This window comes from Ambystoma mexicanum, chromosome 3q (genome assembly GCF_040938575.1).
Source record: "Ambystoma mexicanum isolate Mex_15411 chromosome 3q, UKY_AmexF1_1, whole genome shotgun sequence".
Classification (NCBI taxonomy): domain Eukaryota; kingdom Metazoa; phylum Chordata; class Amphibia; order Caudata; family Ambystomatidae; genus Ambystoma; species Ambystoma mexicanum.
The window spans coordinates 1,111,184,511-1,111,204,000 of record NC_090926.1 but is presented as its reverse complement, the minus strand read 5'-3'; the positions used below and the strand labels follow the sequence as shown (position 1 = coordinate 1,111,204,000).

Below are 19,490 nucleotides of genomic sequence, written 5' to 3'. Positions count from 1 at the left end.
CTCAAACTCTCTGCATACCTATCTCACTCAAAAAACTCACACAACCATCTCTCGCACAACAAGCTGCACGCACTTCACCACACAAGCCGCACCAACAGCACACGTGGACTGACACCGATCCAATACTCTCACCAAAGCTCAGCACCCGGTGTCTTTGGAGATGAAGCTGCCAACAGTACATCACTCCTCTCGCGATCCTACTCCCTCTTCACCTTACTAACCCATTCCACCTTCTCGTTTTCAAATCCGCCAGAGCGCCTGGGGACCAATTCCGCTGGTGACGGTGCGATGTACAAATACCTATAACATTTCTGGTGCTTGCATCTGCTTAGATTGACATGTTGTGCATGTAGTCTGACATCTAGTGGCAATCGCAGGGTTTTGCATTGTGTTTTCAAAGTTCAAAAAGGGACGTCGACCTGGGCGTGTCTGTAACACCATCCCTACTGTGACGTGTAGTGTACCCATGAACCCTTATGCATCAACCCCCCCTCTCCCCAGTTGCGTGTGTGAATACAGGATAGGAAGGTGTAAGATGTCTGTCCCTTCAACTCCCAAGAGGGTGGGCACATGTGAATCTAAGCAGATGCAAGCACCAGAAATAAGATTGTGAATCTGCTTAGAATCACATGCTGCGCATAGACTAGCAAGCAGTACCAGGAGATGGTGGGATGTGAGAAGGAACAGCAGTGAAGATGTTTTAACACCGCCTGACCCACCTGAGAATCGGTCTTAAAATGTGTATCTGCGCAGTAATGTATAAAGATATGAATAGAACTCCAGGTATCTGCTTTGCAAATAGCATATGAGAGGACACATGTTCTATATTCTAGCCTGGTGGACAGATGGATGGAAGGCCAACCTTGTATTGTAATGGGGACAATGATGGGATCTGTAGCCAAACCAGTTCAATGTAGCAAGACGAGTGGTCTAGGCTAAGTCTCAAGACGTGGTGAGCTTGTAATGGGTCCCCAATGAGTACACGCAGTGTAGTCAGGGATTACACTTAGACATTCGGTTATAAAAATAGTTATTTATTTCGACCGAACACTGAGAAGAATTACAACTAACCGGTAATATCACATAACACTAATAGATGCATATATACAATCATTGGAGTAGGGCAAAATGCATATAAAACCCCTGTAAAGGAAGGTGAGTATTAGTATAAGCACTACAGGTCCACAGAGATACAATACTAGCTTCAGAAGTGCATCCCTAAAATGACTGGGGCTTGTGCCCAAAAGTTCACCCAAGTTCCATACAGCTTTGTGAAGCTGGAAAAAATTAAGGTAGGGTCTCTGGGTTCCAATGAACACTTCTGAGTGTTGGGGGACAAGTTGTTCTAACAAACGTGTCCCCAACCTTCGGAGTCCTTGCGCAAAGAAGCAATGGCGAAGCCAAACTATAAAGTTTCTAAAAGTTACAAAACCTTTAAAATGGAGTTACGGGTTCAAGTAAGTATCGTTGCAACTCACCCCCCCACCCCTGCCCCAGCGGTTGCAGGTTCAAGCACTTCTCCGGTCAATGACAAACTGGTGCAAGAGCTTCAAGTTGGGAAATATAAAAGAACTCAATGCAAGGCCCTTCACTGGACTGGAGACGGGACATGGACGCAGGTATGCAGTTTCGGACGACGGCGACACCGGAGGACTTCTCGACGCGGTCAGACTCTGCCTCCTGTCTCGGGTGTCCTTGATGTTAGGACCATGAAAATTCACATAAGTGAGTCTTGTAGGACAAGCTGAGGATCCCCCCCCCCCAAATTCCAGGCCTCAACTCGAAAAGGTGACATCTGCAGAACGGCAGCCCAAACTCTGAGCTGGTCAGACTCAGGGCAGTCCAGGGGCCTCAGTCGTGGAGATAAGAGGGAGGACGTCTGGAGGACTCCTGCACTGCAGCTTGAAGGGTGGCAGCGGCAATGGGCTCTTTCCAAATCAGCAGCACTTTGCGGTTTCAGCTACCGGTTAATAGCACCACTGCGGTTCTTGGACACTCCCCTTGCTTCTGGGGTCCAACACTCTGTGGCTCAGGCTTGGGTCGTACTTCTTCCTGGAGTTCGGGTCCAGTTTATAGACGATGCACTCGTTCCAGACTTCACCCCTGAATGGCTCTGATTTTCTACATTTCAAGTATGTCAAAGTTTTGTTTAGATGACCAACTGCTTATAGGATACACGGGTCATAGACTAGGACAGGCTGTAACTAAGCAAACATTGTCAAGATGGATTATTTTGGCTATTACTGAATGCTATAGGCTGGCTGGGAAAGATCCCCCAGATAGCTTGAGAGCCCATTCCACTAGAGGCATGACTACTACCTCTGCGCTGCAAAGAGGTGTTCCAATAAAAACATTTGTGATGCAGCCAGTTGGTCTACAATTCACTTTTACGAAGCATTACTGCCTTGATTTCACCTTCAGTCAGGATGGAAGCTTTGGGAAGGCAGTCCTTCAATCAGTTCACAACAACCCGTGATGACAAATTCATACTCCATCTGCCAAACTAATACTGCTTTGGGAGTCTATCAAAGATGAGGAATACGTGGGAAGACACAATGCATTTGAACAAGTTACTTACCCCTGGTAACGTTCTTTCAACTGGATGGTTCTCCCACGTATTCCTCATCACCCCTCCCAGCCTACCCCGCAGTCGAATTTCCATGTTGCAGTTTTATGCTCCTTAGTATGTCTAAACCAGTGTAATGCTGGTAGTTCTTGTTGGGGAGAATTCTCATTTCTGTGCTTGTTCCCTTCTGCCTTAGCGACCCTCGGCTCTTTTGCTGGACTTTTGGCTTTTATCCTGGAGTGAGTGACCTTTTTCTCACTCTCTCATGTATTTTTAACTGATTTGGCCTCTGTTTCTTTTGGTTTTGGAATCTGACAAACTCCATAGGCATCACCTTTTGTACTGGGACATACATGACCCTCCGTGCAGTGTCACAGAGAAGCCCTTTGGATTTCTCTTAAGGTTTAAATACGTTCTCTTGGATAAACTGTTTCCAAGAGTAATAAAGTGAAATTGACTTTACTTAACTTTTTCTCTGTAGACGTAACGCACACCATCTTATGTGGCGTGCAGGGGGGTTACATAGTATCCCCTTTGTCTACTTTCTCCTATAACATTTGTATGTTACTCACACTACAGGCAATGGCTGGTGGCAGTGGTTTAATTTTCCTACCATTATGCGATTTTACCACTGGCTGAATCCTCAGCTGCAGTATTGCACCCATGGGTGCCCATTTTTGTCAAAATGGCATTTTTGTCAAAATGGCCCGGTGTTCTATGTCACCATTTCTTAATTGTGTGGTCTTTCTTGGGGTTTACTGTGCACGCTAAATCAGGTTTGGTCCCTTTGTTCATTTTGTCTTTGGCGGGATTCACGGGTGAAGCCCACCTCTGGCACCAGCGTGTCTGGCAGGGCAGGAAGCGAGGGAGGTGTCCAACTCCCTGTTTGTAGTCTCCTTGGTTACAGGAATGCACCAAAGGTGATTGGATGGCTGTCCTTGGATGACAGCCACCCTGTTGTGTAAGTGACAGCTAGGCTGTGAATGAATGGGAGAAACCGGCATAACGGTGAGGTCTTTTGCAAGGAAGGCAGTCAACCACTGGACGAAGGAACTAAAGAAGAAACTGGAAGAGAAGCTTGCTGCACCCTTATGGACCGTTGGTTTGGCTGGTGAAGCGCTGCTGCAGTGCCCAAGCTCCAATTTCTGTATCGACTAGAGAAGCTGGGAACTGACAACTTCTTCGCTTGGGTTGGTGGGACCAATTGACCCCAAAACGAACTTGACTGGAAACCCTCTCCCTACTTGGTGTACTTCTTTGCTGCTGCTGGAACCTAGTGCTGGGGGACAGAAACACCCGGAACGAGTGCATAGTCTTTAAACTGGACCGAGCTCCAGGAAGATCCTGAGAACCCTCAGGAAGCAGGGTGACCCAAGCCTGAGCCACCTCCAGTGCTGGACCCCTGATGCAAGGGGCGCCCACAAGGTGTCCAAGAACCACGGTGGTACCATTTGCCGGAAGCTGAAACTGTGAAGTGCCGCTGATCTGGATTAAGCCCATTGCTGCCGCTGACCTTCAAACCACAGTGCAGTGTCCCCAAGACTGAGGCCCAGGAACACAGGATCTGCAGGACTGCAACAGAAACGGAAGCCAGCTGGACCCTTTTCTTCAGACCTAAGGCACTGTTTAACTAGGGGTACTTGCCTCTTGCTGTGTGTAGCTTGCTTGCTCTCACTGGAGACTTGCATTAGCTGCCTTTTTGCAGAATTGCTTGCATCTTTGCCCTTCACAAGTCTCCCAGCTTGTAGCCCAACAGTGATTCTTTCCTACAAACTCTATATAAAATTGTGCAAGACTTTTGTGCTATCTACAAGAAGTGCCTCAACTCCCCTAGACTTTGTTCCATTGACATTGGCTGTCCTGACTCCCTGCAGACTCTTCTGACAGGTTACATGTCTTTCCATCGAAAGATGTACATCAAGGTGATGTTACAGCGAATTATTTTTAGAGAAAGATATTTCAATGAATTGTCATACGTAAAGTGGAAAGTGTTTATACATCGCAACCCTTTCATCGAATAGTTTAGTTATAAAAACTTTACGTTTTTTGAATGGCAAGTCGCTGATGCATGCATAACGTTACAGGGAGCTGAGCAGTACTGAAGTATGGTACAAATAACAAGGGGGGTCCTGGGAGACTCTCTGCCAGACATGAGTCCTGGTTACAAGAGCCTTACCCAAAGTCTTTAGCTCGCTATCTTTCACAGAGGAGAAATATCCTAAACCTATCAGTCTTTGTCCTGCCCTGGGGCAGTCCAGCACCGAAATGCTAGGCAATTCTCCTCTGAACAAGAGTACCAACAGCAACCCCAGACACGTGTTTCGGTCTGGTTGAACCTCATCAGTAGGGTGTAGCTGTGCCTCTCTAAACCCCATTGTTTGCTCAAGTATAGTACAACAATCTAATCCAGCACGGCACAGCTACCTCTAACTTGTGCAGTGTCAGCGAATGCACTTGACACTTTTATTTTTTAATATTGCCCTTTCTAAAGAAGGATTATTTTAAAACTGACTGTTAAATTAATAAATCATTATTTTAATAAGGTGTTATTTGAGTACCTGTCACTGTGAACCTCGGTTGCACCTCTACTGGTCACATTGACCCCTCTTGAGATATGACTGGCTGCTCAGTCACTCTACCAACTTGTGTAGTAAAGACCTATACCAAAGGTTGGGTTACCTATTGCCAAGAGGACAATGCTGTTGGAGTCTCCCACAGGGTTACTACATACAATCTTGCCTAACACTTATACTGTTAGAATGAAACGAAAAAACACAACTGACCCAACGGGCGCTACGCATGTTATATATACCTTCGATGATGACATCCTCGAGACAGAGGCCCTCGAGGGACATCGAGTGAACCACATCGACGGACAGCACCCTCTGCTGAAATACTTTTCTGGATCAGCTTAAGCTGGATATTGGAGATATCAAAGATGAGGAATACGTGAGAGGAACATCCAGTCGAAAGAACGTTACCAGGGGTAAGTAACTTGTTGTTCTCAACCCATGGGGGTTGACTGCTGGAGTCTCGGACGGCGTGAGCAGAGAAGGGGTGACCCACTTCTTCTAAAATTAAGGGGAGGAATCAATTGACTCGCTGGCTTTTTATTCTTTAAGGATATCTTCGACACCGTCAGTCAGGCACTGTCTGCTGACTGCATCTTAAAATGTTCTGATGCTTTTTAGATAATATTAAATAGCAGCTGGTCACAAATGGGGGAAGAGTCACAAGGCTGCACAACGGGTGTTGCGTATGCAAAAATGTCATCATGCTCTGCCTCACAAGTTGGGGTAGTAGGCAAAGGCCCTTGGTCATCGGCGACATCGAGCCATGTGTTTGGTGCTGGAAAGCAGGATCCTGGGATTAGTCTCCCTATTCGGGAACCTAATGTATGTCCTCAACTTGATCTTATTGACCAGCGTGAAATATATCGCCAGCAGTATCGGTCGCTCTCCTTAGGTACAGAAAGAGGTAGTGTGAAAAACTGGTCTTGGTGACTTAAAACGCCTAGGGAAGAGACCTTTTAGGGAATCTGAGAAAGAAATTGACACCTTCTCCATGCACTCATCAAATCTTTCCCTAGTCAAAGTCCCTTTTGCAGAGTTTCAGGGATCATAAACTTTGAATACCGCTGCTGTAAGGTGATGTGCTGCGTTAAAACAATGCAGGAATCGCAAATAGTGAAGTCTCCGCCTGCACTGGTAGCTTATGGGATGAGCCTTGCTCACAAAATAGGTATTTTGCACGAGCAAAGTAAATCGGAAAGACTTTATTTACCTCTGAAAAGTCAGTACATGGTTCACGCCATAGCAATTAGCTGGGAGTTCCATTGATGACCATGGAGGAAAGGTTGTACAAAGAAAAATCTTTCCAAACTCTAACACTTTTTTACGATCACAATATAGTACGCACTTTACATAGAAAACAATCAACCTAAGGACAAAGTGAATGTGCTCCCACAAGCTGCAAAAATGTGTTTGATGTCCAATTTAATGGAGGAACCAAACCAACAATTTTTCAAATGTATTCATATAGGCGCACATGGCCGATTCTCGGTTGCACCAATTTGTGTGCAGCAATAAATAAAACTGCATTGTCTGCGCTTTATGATGGTGTTTTATTTGGTTGTGCATTTCAATTCATATTGTATCCCATTTCCATTACTGCACGAGGTCACAGGTCTCCGAGAAATCTGGTTATGTATGATTAAGTAGTTTTTCCTCTTCCTGCAGGTGTCCTCTGTGAAATTAATGAAGATGACTGTGCCCCTAGTAGCCGGATACCAAAATGCCTCAACAATGGCACCTGTGTGGATAAAGTTGGAGGTTACCGCTGTAATTGCCCACCTGGATTCACTGGAGATCGGTGTGAGGGGGACATCAATGAGTGTCTTTCAAACCCCTGCCACCCTCAGAATATGCTGGACTGTATCCAGCTCTCCAACGATTATCAGTGTGTTTGCAAACAGGGATATGCAGGTAAGCAACACATAAACACTGATGGTTGAAAATGGCAGGTGGACTGTAAGAAGGCATCCAAGTCAGTGTATGTTGATTAGATGAAATGGTAAGAGGTGTGATGGAAATTGAGGCACTGAGCAATTTCTGTTAGCGATGGGTAACCTGATCTAAAATGTGTGTTTTCTTGAAGAGTTGGGCCTTACAGGGAGTGAAAATTCCCCCCGGTCAGTCATCTTTCTGCCTTACACTCATTCTTCTATAAACCTTAAATCATTTTTCCAGCTCATAAGAATCAATTTAGCTGCACTACGTGATTGCTCTTGTTGCCTGCGTCCAGCCCTCTCTGCCTCTTCTGGCCTGGGAATGAAAGCTTGTACAAGTTGTCTGTACACAGCAGAGACATTTAGACCGAAGACCATGGCATGAAGCTTTACTGTGCGCCTGACTGTATGGATGTTTGCTAGCCTGTGTGTGAGAGAGCTTAGTACTATTTCTCCTGGAAAAGGATGCCAAGGAACTTGCTGAAATGTCCATCGGCCATACGACATGAAGACACAATAACTATTTGCTCCAGGTGGCTCTCTGCTATGCAGGTGGCAACCTTGAGAGAACTGCATCGATTGGTTGGGTTCAAAATTGGCATCTTTTTTTTTATAGATAAAACAAAAACTATGAACAGTTCTACTCTAAAATATTTTGATTAAGTAAAATGCAATACCATGGTGGCCATCACATCAACCTCATTGTCAGAGGGAGACTTCGGTGTTTGGTAGATTTATAATTGTTATGCTTAATCCCCTCTCCTAGTGAGAACCCCAGCACTTTTGCTGGACTTCTGGATCTTTTTCTTTGTATCCTGAATGAGGGGAGCCCCTCATTCTTATTTGTTTTAACTTTTCTATGGAGTCTGCGTTCCTCAATCTCTTTAAAGGCATCTGTGTTTAACATTTGCGGCACACAGCACCTAATGTGCAGTGTTGCTGGGAACCCTTTGGGTACTCTGAGATTATTTCCTTATTCTTGCCAACTACAGTTCTTAAGGATAGAGGGATAGTTTGTATCCTTCCTAAAACTTTACACTATGAGCGTGTATCACCTACCACCTTATGTGGAGTGCTAAAGGGATACCTAGTATCCCCCTTCTCTCTGCTTCTGCGACCTTTTAGTCACATAGACAACCCTATAGTTATGGCTGGTGGCAGTGGACGTGTTCTGCCAACTATTGCGCTATTTTGTACCGGAGACTATTCCGTCTCGGTTGTGCGCAATAGGGTCACCTATGTTCGAACATGGTGGCTTCTTTATTTTTCTGCCATTTCTATCGTGGTTGTTCTTTGCTAGCCCTTCTACCATTCTGCAAGGGAGGTCTGTGTTTTGCCTGTGGAGGGATCCCTTGGGTGTCCCCGCCTAGGCACCAGTGTGTCTGGGCAGGAAGTAGAGAGAGTTTTTCGCTCCCTTGCCTTTCGTCTGCCAGAGTGCCTGAATGGAACCAGGTCCCACTGGGCCTGGCTGTCACGATTGGACAGCAACCCGCCCCTTTCTGTAAAATGTGTGTGAGTGGGAAACAGAAGAAAAGGTGAGGTTCCTGAGGTGAAAGGCAAGTCGCCCACTGAAACAGAAGAACCAAAGCTGAAGACACCCAGTGACACCTGCAGACCCTTCCAATCACTGTGAAGTGACCTCTGATGGCCCAACCCCGTTTTCTAATAGACCAAGGTGCTCCCAAGAGGACTCCTTCCCATTGGCTGGTGTGGGACCAACCAGCCCTGAGACGAACTACAAATTAAGCCATCTACCGAGGTGCTGTGCCTCTCCAGAGCTGCAGACCACGAATACCAGGCGACCTCCCACCCATTTGCAGAGAAATGTCTTTGCAAGGCCGAATCAGAGTGCAGGACGTCAGAATCGAAGAATATCTACTGGGGCGAATAGCGTACTTTGTTGGTGCTGAGAAACAGGTGCCAAAACCGCAGATCGACTGAGACCAAAGACATCCGTGCCAAGGGTCCTCTCTCGAGACTGCTGTTGAGATGGCCTATTCAGCATCCTTCCTTCTGTCACTAGACCGAGGAATCGGGAGACCGGGTCTGTCGTTGCTGCACAGAGGAGAATCCAGCTATGTTAATTTCTTCTACGCTAAGGTACTGTGTGTTCGGGAGAATTCTCATAAATGTGCTAATGTCCTTCACCTTAGAGACCCCCAGGATTTTGAGGACTTGATTTTTTTTACCTGGAGAGAGTGTGAGCCTTTTTTCCCACTCTGATGTATTTTGATGTGTGTTTTACTCTTATGTTTGATTGTGGAGTTTAAGACCACTCCATAGGCATCCTCTATTCATTTGTGTCACACAGCACCCTCAGTGCAGTGACGCAGGGAAGCCTTTTAGGCTGTCCCAAGGTTTAAATACCTTCTCTGGGATAAACTACTGTTTCCCAGAGAAAGTAAGTGAAATTGACTTTACTAGTCTTTCCAAATTCCTAGACCCAGCACACACTATCTTACAATAGTGCTGGAGGGGTTAATTGGTATCCACTATATCTAGAAACTCATGTAGCAGTCAAATGCTACCCTTTCCTCTCTAAATGGCTGGTGGCAGTGGTGTTACAACAAACTACCATGATTTTTCCCGACCGCGAACACCGGTAGCGTTAAATCGCGGGACGCCATGTTTTTGAAGATGGCATCTGAGCCCCCTTTGTTTGAACAGGTCCCGGTCTTCTTTTTTCAGCATTTCTTTTTGGAAAGGTCCTTCTAGAGTTTCTCTGCGCGCCAAACCAGGTTTAGTCCCTTTGCTCCTACACCATTGATGGGATTCAGGACTGAAGACCGCCTCTGGCGCCTGAGTGTCTGGGCAGGAAGTGAGGGAGGTGCTCGAAGCTCCCTGTGCTTAGTGTCCTAGGAGACCCAAATGCTGGCTAGCTGGCTGGCTGGCTGGCAAGGACAGCCACCCTGCTGTGACTGGCAGCTAGGCTGGAATGAATGGGAGGAAACTGTTTAAAAGGCAAGTCTCTTGGCTTGGAAGGCAGTCGACCACTGGAACGAAAGAACCGAAGACTGTTGGTTTGCCTGGTGAAGCCCTGCTGAAGGTCGGAATCGCCAAGTTCATCTCGACAGAGAAGCCCTTCAAGGACGACTTCTCACGTTGAGTTGGTGGGACCAATCAACCCGTAAGCCACCTGGATGCCATTCTCTGAGCTGGTTGTATTTTCCTCAGAGTGCTGCAGGAAACCCAATAGCCAGAGAGGAGGACACCAGTTTGTGTGCTTGACTACAGCTACCGGAATTGAAGATTTGCCATTGCCAGTGCAGTGCATGAGTCCCTCGACGTCCTCCCTCTTGTCCTGACGACTGAGGCTCAGGAATAGCGAGAGCTGCAGGAACTGCCAGGAAAGACGTCTTCAGCTGCATCTTTTTCTTAATTGTAAGGTACTGTGAAAACCTGACCGAGAAAACTTGCCTCTCACTGCGAAAGTGCTTGAAACTTTGGCAACTTGCAGGCCTAGTCAGCTTGTGACCCAACATATGAATCTTTCTTTTACAAACTACTTCTGAGAACTTTGGCGAAGACTTTTCTGTTTAACTTCCAGAACCGCTTTATCCTATACAAGACTTTAGCCCATTGACTTTGGCCTAACCTATTGCATTGAATCAACTATTTGCACTGTTTAAGAGTAACTGTAATGTTCGGTTTATTAACTTATGACTTTTTGCTCCTACTTCAAATGCTCTGAATGCCATTTTGCCCCTTATTCATAGTAGTTTAAATGCCTCAGAACCTGAACTTGTGAAGTACTGAAGTATATTTTTCTGTGATATAGATTGCCTCCTTCTAGTGAATGTTTTATAACTGACTGTGAAATAAATGTTTTACCAAGAAACCTTGAGTATAAGCGTCTATTTGAATACTTGTAATTATAGACCTCCGTGTAACATCCTTACAGCTCACGTTCCCTCTTGGGATGAGCCTGGCTGCTCAGCAATGCTACCACAAAACTGTGTAGTACAGACTTATACCAAAGGTTGGTTTTGCTTACACCTGTAGTCATAGTTGTGTGAAGTGGTCCCAAAGGGTACTGCATACAAACTTTGCCTAACACTGTGGGAACTTGTTGGCTGCCTCCATGACCATCAATCTGGATTTCAAGCAACCAGAAGCACAAACTGCTCGCTTCTCTTGACTCCAACTCTCTAGCTGTCCTCATTCTACTCTCTCCTCTGCATTCAATACGGTCAACCATTCCATCCTCATAAAACTGCTCCATTATACCCTAGGTGTGTCAGAACGGGCAATGGACTGGTTGACCTTCTCAGTGCCAGTCGGTCCCAGGTTATCCTGGGCGCTTTCTCCTTCCCCACCTCTATCTCTGATCTTCCGACTGGCATCCTTGAGGCTTTGCTGGGACGAACCTCTACTAGAAGCCAAACCTGCGGGAAGACCCATGTTTAACAGCAGAGTTGCCAAGTGCCTCTTAACTCCCTCCATGTTTAAGTATCTGGGCGGGTGGACTGAATTCGGCCGGCCTCCCTAGTTATGGTGAAAACGTGCTCTTGAGAGTTTAGTCAAAACCCAATGAAGGTAGCAATGGAGAGCAGTCGATGCTTAGTCTCAGGAGAGTCGGAGTGTGGTTGCAAGCCCTCAAGGAGTCCACACAGAATGAGACTCTAATTCAGCATTGAAAGTTATACAAATATTTGTTTAGGCCTTTAACTGAAAATCAGAATAATGAAATTAAATTAGCAGGTAGTATTATCACACAACATTCTATCATACAAATATATAATTACCGTTGGGTTCACTTAATATACAGCAAATAACTTAACCAGGTAATGCAAGTAATGTAGATGCAGTAAAAGAATGGGAACCACTCGCAAGTACAATATACCTTTGTTTTAGAAGTCTATCCTTCAAATATATGGGTATGGGGGCCAATGCCCAAATGTGACGGGTTCTAATACAGGTTGTTCACAGGAGTTCTCTTAAGGATTAAATGGGCTTGTGGTGGTGATTAGTTTCAAACGATTTAAAAGTTCAATAACAATTGTTCCAGAAGACCGATAAGTTCTCCTCTCTTCCAGACACGAGGCTGGCTTTGTTCAACTGGTTTTGTGAATAACCTTGCTATATTGGCTTTTCAAAGTTCTATCCCACGGAGGAACTCTGAAAAACCCTTTTATCAGCAAGCTTCTGCTAGATGTCATATGTTCCTGCTCTTGATTTGGTAGGCACTATAAGTGTTCTAAGAGTGGGTCACAGTCAGAATAATATAATGGCTGGAAATACAAGATTACTGATCATTGTATTTCCTTGCTTCTCCCTTTACAGGTCGTCGATGCCAGAGTGCTGTGAACACGTGCGAATCTCAACCATGCCAGAATGGAGGCAACTGTCAAGTGACGGTGAACATGCCACTAGGGTACACCTGTAGATGCCCGCCGGTATGTCTTGGTTCCATGCATATAACAATGTTCATTACTTTCAAATGTGCTGCTTCTGCAGAGGTTGTTGTATTTGAAAATGTATGCCTCAGCGAAGATGTGCCAAATCTGATGTGAGTTAACTATTAAAAGTATATTCTGACTATGGCTTCCATGGAAAACATGTCCTTATTAAACACATTCTCCACAGTCGGTATCCTGTACATAGTTAAATGCTCTGCAGAAATCCAGCATCCGGGTATTAGTGTTTTTTTTTCTCCAGTTTGAATGATCAGACTTTGCATGCTTGGAACATTCTTTGTTGGCAGGCTATGAATCAACAGAACAAACCAAGGAGCACCATAAATATTAACTTTGGCTGTTCTTGGCAAGCTAACAGGAAATGAGCAAATAAGGCTCCCATCAGTGTCAACCATTGTCTCTGCATGCTGGAGTCCATGGCTCCTGTTAACAGATGAGCCAGGGGACAGAAGCACCTGCGATTCGCCATTTGGTCCATATGTGGCAAATAAAGAACTGGTGCAAGAATATAGCACTGTATTCTAGTGAGATGCTTTTGGAGACCAATCCCATGGTAGTACACCCTGTAAAACTGCCACCAACCCTACATGTACTTCAACACAGTTGGTGTTTCACAGATTGGCTTTGGTGGCCTATTGTCCCGGGTCTTTGTGTGTGCGCCGGGGAATGAATCATGGCTGTCAACACATCACCTAACAAACTCGATTTTGATTTTAGGGTATCTATAACTTGCACCACATCCGTGGACGCAGGCACGCCCACCCACCCATCAATGCACTGTAGAATGCAGCTATGACTACGCAAATCCAGTCTAGCTGCTTGCATAGCCATCCACACTGAAACCCCTGACGTGCCTCAAAACCTCTGCCATTGGCATATAGCTACAACCTATGAAAAATGTCGGTCTATCTGGGTACACATCGAGTCTCTGCCACTAGCGCTCTAACCTAAACCACCACCAGCACCCGCCCACGTGTCTAACCTGCGGTCTGCTTACTGGAGCCCAGCCAGCCCACACGCATTTTTAAAGTTAACTCCGGATCGCCCACACATTTTCTTCGGTCCCTGATGACGTTACTACAAGAATGCGCATTGAGGCCATACAAATGGGGAAAGTGCGCTATATAAATGAATACAATATTTAAAAGTATGGGGCTACATGGATTCCCCACCGAGAGGCCAAAGAGATTTGCTTCCTTGGTGAGACCTAAAATGATGCTGCTTCAGGAAAAGTTGAGTTGGCCAGGCAGGATGAATACAGAAATAATTACCAAGGAAGAGCTGGAAGTTTATTTATACTAAGAAAATAGAAGCCAGTGTATATAATTGTATTTGTTGGGCAGAAAGCCCACTTATTCGAGCAGATTGTGTCCTCCACGTGTTCCTCATCTTTGTCTACCACAAGCTGTTTGGGTGATTTGTGAAGCCCCCAACCTGGCGATCCCTTTTTCCTGAATTTTTAAAATGTCTTTTTGGCACTTTCCGGTCAGTCTTTCCTTTACCTACTCCCCTCTGTCAGGTCAAGGGGTTTCAGAGATTGACCATCCGGAGGGGTGGAAGGTTTTTTTTCTGGGTCTTTATTTTAGGCCCAAGTTTTCCCCCTTGAAGAGGATTCAGCACAGGACAATGGGTAACGGGAAGGAGAAGAAACGGGAGAGGGAAAACAGCTGCTGCGACTGGAAGCAGCCAAGTTCAAGTTGTCTGGCTATCTTTACATCTTGAACTGTACATAATTGTTTTCACTGCGTGTAACAAGTATTCAACTAGAAGCACCTGAAACAAGTGTTTTGAGATACTATCATTTACATGAAGCGTGTGTTTTTTATGTGAGGCGAACGACGTTGAGCACGTGGATTTGTTTGGAAGTGCATGCGCGAGTCTGTCAGTTTACCTACATCGCAGGCTGCTTATCTCGGAGCTCTTCAAAGAGCGTTTCACTAACTGACGGGAAAAGAACTCCTGCCAGGACGGCTCCTTATGAAAGTTAGACTTACAGCGCGGCTTGCGCGGCGTTGGAGCTTCCATTTTGAAGCTTTCAGTATTTTGGAGCCCTCGAGTGGTGTCCATCGGCAATGTACGTGTGCATGGATGATTTTTCTTGCTTTTCTTGACAATCTCATTTAAGAGGGCGCAGACATTCTGAGAGCATTGCAGTTTTATTTATTTATTTTGCCTTTTTAAAGCGCTCACACAGCCCGCGGGCATCAAGGCTCCGTTACAGGAATTGTTTTTTTTGTTTTGTTTCATAATTATTTTTGTCTTAGTTGCATATTTATAACGTGCTTAAACACCCAGAGGTTTCTAAGCGCGGACCCGGGGATCAAACGTGTTGCTTCGTGTCCAAGGCGCGCACGTTACCGCTGAGCTATCCTCCCAGTTTCTTCTGTAAAGAGAAATAATTTCTGTTGTCAAAGTTGTCCAGATAGGCAATCCAGTTTTCCAGGAAGAGACATCTGTTAACCCAGGAAACGTTTAGCAGCAATCCCACTGATGTGTACAAGGGATTTATTCTAGAAATCTGACTGAAACACAATGAACATTACCTGGAAGTAAAATATCAGTTTTTAAGTGTTTCCTTGAAGACCTTCTAGTGAAGTAGTCCATCCTCGAAGAAACGTCTCGTTTTTCAGCTCTTAGCTTTTGCAGAGGGAAATCGGGTACAGTGAATGATCTCGGGAGTATAGGGAAAGGGTAGGAAAGGATCATCTTTTACATTGTGTCACGCAGCACCTTCAGTGCAGTGGCACAGGGAAGTCTTTCAGATTTCCCAAAGTTTTAAATACCTTCTTTTCGATAAACTAAACTGTTTCCAAGAGCAGTGAAGGGAAATTTGTAACTTTCTAGACCCAGCACACACCATTTTACAATAGTGTGCTGGAGGGGTTACTTAGTGTCTAGTTTCTCATGTAACATTTTTATGTTGCCCTTTCTACAATTAATGGCTGGTGGCAGTGGATTACTTTTTAGTACCATTTGAGTTTTTACCGCAGACTGCAATTGCAGCTGCACTAACACATCCATAGGAGCCCATTTTGTCAAAATGGGCCATGTCTTTTTTTCGCCATTTCTTGTTTCGAAAGGTCCTTCTTGAGATTTACTCTGCGTGCCAAACATTTGGTTCCTTTGTTAGGTTTGTCTTTGGCAGGTTTCACTGCTGAAGCCTGCCTCCGGCTCCAGCGTTTCTGGCAGGGAATGAAACAAGGGAGGTTCCTGAAACTCCCTGGTTTTAGTCTCCTTGGTTACAGGAATGCACCCAAAAGTGATTGGCTGGCCGGATGTCCTATGGGGACAGCCACCCTGCTGTGTGGGTGACAGCTAGGCTGCGAATGAATGGGAGAAACCTGCATAAAAGGCGAGCTCTTTTGCTTGGATGGCAGAGTCGACCACTGGACGAAGGAACCTGGAAGAGACGCTTGCTGCAACTCCTGGACCATTGGTTTGTCCGGTGAAGCCCTGCTGCAGTGCTGAAGCTCAGGATTTGCCTCGACTAGAGAAGCCTTGCAAAGGACGACTTCTCGACCTTGGGTTGGTGGGAATAATCAACCCCAAGATGAACTCATCTGGAAATCCACTTGGAGCTGGCTGTAATTCCATTGCCACTGGAGGAATGATTGGCAGGGAGAGGAACACCAGAATAGAGTGCATAACATTTTAAGCCGGACCCAAGCTCCAGGAAGATCCTCCGGGCTCCCTAGAAGCAGGGCTGACCAAGCCTGAGCCACCTAAACTGGGTGCTGGACCACAGAAGCAAGGAAGGTCCAAACGGTGTCCTAGAACCGCGGTTGTGCTATTTGCGAGAAGCTGAAACCGCAAAGTGCTGCTGATCTGAACTTTGCCCATTGCTGCCGCCGACCTTCAAAACGTAGTGCAGGAGTCCCCAGACGTCGTCCTTGTCCCCACAACTGAGGCCCAGTAACTGGATCTGCCATTCTACAACCGGAACAGAAGGCAGCTGGAACCAATTTCTTCAGACCTAAGGTACTGTGAACTTTACCTCTTGTTGTGTAGTTTACTTGCTCTCAGTTGAGACTGGCATTTACTGCATTTTTGTAGAGTTGCTTGCAGCTCTGCCTTTCAAAGCCTCCCAGCTTGTGGCCCAACAGTGATTTCTTTTTCAGCAAAAACTCTCTAACATTGTAAGACTTTTTACTTGCCTTCAAGAAGAATTTCAGCTCCCCTAGACTTTGCTCAATTGAAATTGGCTGTCCTGGCTCCTTGAGAGACTCTTTTAACCTCTGACTTTGTGTTTTGATCTGCCCCTCCAAAAAGTCATACATTCTTTACTTGTATCGCTGCAAAAGGGTTAATCTACATTGCATAAGGGGGGGGTTCAAAAGTGCTTACCTGTTTGAAAAACTTGTTCATTGTTTTCTCCCTTAAACCCCTTTTCCTTTGTATACAATAAATTCTGTATTGCTTTAAATGGATCAGTAATTTCTGATGCTTGTTAATCTGCTTAGAATCACATACTGTGCATATGGTCCGACATCCAGTGGTAACCGCGGAGTATTGCATCTTGTCTTTCAGGGACCGAAAGGGGACGTCTGCATAGGCGTGTCTGTAACACTATCCTTATCGTGACGTGTGTAGTACCCAAAATCCCTCACGCGCAGAGGTCCTCAGATTGTTTTTTCTGCCCAGATAACTGGTCGCCCTATAGCAGAGCTCTTACTAGAGACATTGTTTACCTTTACCGAATTGTCGGTTTATTCCCCGTTAAGTCACTTCGCGAATAATAACATCTTCGACGAAGACTACGGGTTAAATCGTCTACGGCTGTGGATTTCGGCGCCTAAGATCCGGTGGCTGGATTTTCCACGTGGTCATGCCCTCTGGCGACCTATACAGTAGGGAGAGTGGGTTCGGGGTGGCCATATTGTTTAGTATGTCTTTCCTCCTTTCCGTTTCAGTTTTGTCATCCTTCCATTTTGCTATGGCAAGGACTCCTTTTAGATACTGCCCTAAGTGTAGGGTAAGATAACCTTGGAAGGACGAACACAGGACATGTAACGCCTGTTTCCCCCTAGAGCATACCCCTCAAGGGGTCAGAAAATGCAGTAGAGGCAGAGGCCCCAATCCCAGAGGAGCCACAGCCTCTGGTCAGAAATGACCACCAAGTCCAGGTCCCCTCCCATGTCTCCCTGGTCGGGGCGATTAACATCTTTACTCAAGGCATGGGAGGGGATAACTTCTGACCAGTGGGTCTTAAAGACGGTCGCCCATGGTTATTGCGTGGAATTCGCCAGACCTCCACAGTTCAGACCGCCGCACTCACGGCGCCTTTCACCAGACCATCTGGAGATCCTGATCCATGAGGTGGAAGCACTGCTGGGAAAGGACGCCATAGAAGCCGTCCCTATTCTTCAGGTAAGCAAGGGTATTTATTCTGTTTACTTCCTTGTACCCAAAAAGGATCTTGCCATGCGTCCTGTTCTAGACCTGCGCCCAGCGAACAAGTTTATAAAACCCCAGAAGTTTTGCATGGTAACACTGCAGGAGGTGATCCCATTGCTGAAACAAGGGGACTTCATGGCAACATTGGACATGAAAGATGCATACTTTCATATTTCAATGTTGCCAGCGAACAGAAAATACCTAAGGTTCATGATCGACAAACACTACCAATTCAAGGTACTCCCCTTTGGCATCGCCTCGGCGCCAAGGTTGTTTACCAAAGTCCTGGCAGTGGCAGCAGCACACCTGCGCAGACTATCAGTCCCAGTTTACCCTTACCTCGACGACTGGCTCATTACGGGGGACTCATTCGACGCTTGTTTTTCGAACACCCAAAAAACAGTAGATCTCCTCTTCAGCCTGGGGTTTTCAATCAACGAAAAGAAATCCAGCTTAGTCCCCAGCCAAGTAAAACAATTTCTGGGAGCGCTAATTCGGACGGAAGGCAGTCTTGTCTTCCCCTCCAGCGAGAGGGTTCAGAACATGCTCTCTAATTCCTCAATATGTAGCCATTTGGATATGGGCTCTCAAACACAAGATGTTTTTGTTGTCCCAACATGTTCCAGGGGAACTCAATCTTCTGGCAGACGTACTCGGCAGAGATTTTCCTCTGCCAGAAGAATACGAATGGCGACTCCACAAAGACATGGTGTCCAACGTCTTCGCCGATTGGTGTTTCCCAGGGATCGACCTGTTCGCTACTGAATGCCTAATGCCAAGACTATGCCTCCAGGTACCCCCAGAACCAATCCAAGGAGAATGGTCTCTGGATAACTTGGTCGGGGAAATTTGTCTACGCTCCCCCCCCCCCAACTCCGCTTCTCAACAAGATAGTGCACAGGATGCACCAGGAACCAGTTACCATGATACTGGTGGCCCCCATGTGGGCTCGCCAATCCTGGTTCACTCACCTGATGGAAATGTCCCTCTCCCCACTGTTCACGCTGCCCTGCCCGTACAACATGTTGTCTCGGGACAGGGGGAGACACTACACCCATGCCCACAAACTCTGAACTCAGCAGCCTGGCTCCTGAGATCATAGAGTTTGGACACCTGCAACTCCCTCAGAGGTGCATGGACATACTCGGGGAAGCGAGGAAACCTAATACACGTTATTGCTATGCCAGCAAATGGAAACATTTTGACATCTGGTGCAATTCCAAGGGCGTCAATCCCATCGATTGCTCACCCTCACACATTGTGTTGTATCTAACCCACCTGTTGGACTCTGGGTTAGCCTTCAATTCCCTGAAGGTTCATCTGGCTGCTCTGTCAGCCTACACCACATCACAACAGAAAGTACTGTGGTGGAAAATACCAGTGATTAAAGCCTTTATGGAAGGGGTTAAGAGGATTTATCCTCCCATCTCTCACCCAGCCCCTGGATGGGATCTGAATGTGGTTTTGACCAGGCTCATGGGAGCTCCCTTCGAGCCTATGCATAAAGCAAGTTTGAAAGACCTGACTTATAAGACAGCCTTCCTAGTGGCTATCACTTATATCAGAAGCGTTAACGAATTACAGGCTCTTTCTGTTTTAGACCCCT

At 46.1% G+C, this 19,490-nt stretch overlaps 1 protein-coding gene across 1 annotated transcript in view; it reads left to right on the top strand.

The window, feature by feature from the left end:
• Nucleotides 1–19,490, top strand: part of LOC138447652 (neurogenic locus notch homolog protein 3-like) — a 536,025-nt gene that overhangs the window by 429,228 nt on the left and 87,307 nt on the right. The window contains exons 23-24 of the mRNA XM_069603876.1: nt 6,805–7,050; nt 12,357–12,469. Of these exons, the coding sequence (XP_069459977.1) occupies nt 6,805–7,050; nt 12,357–12,469 (359 nt within the window). The remainder of the gene's footprint in view (nt 1–6,804; nt 7,051–12,356; nt 12,470–19,490) is intronic.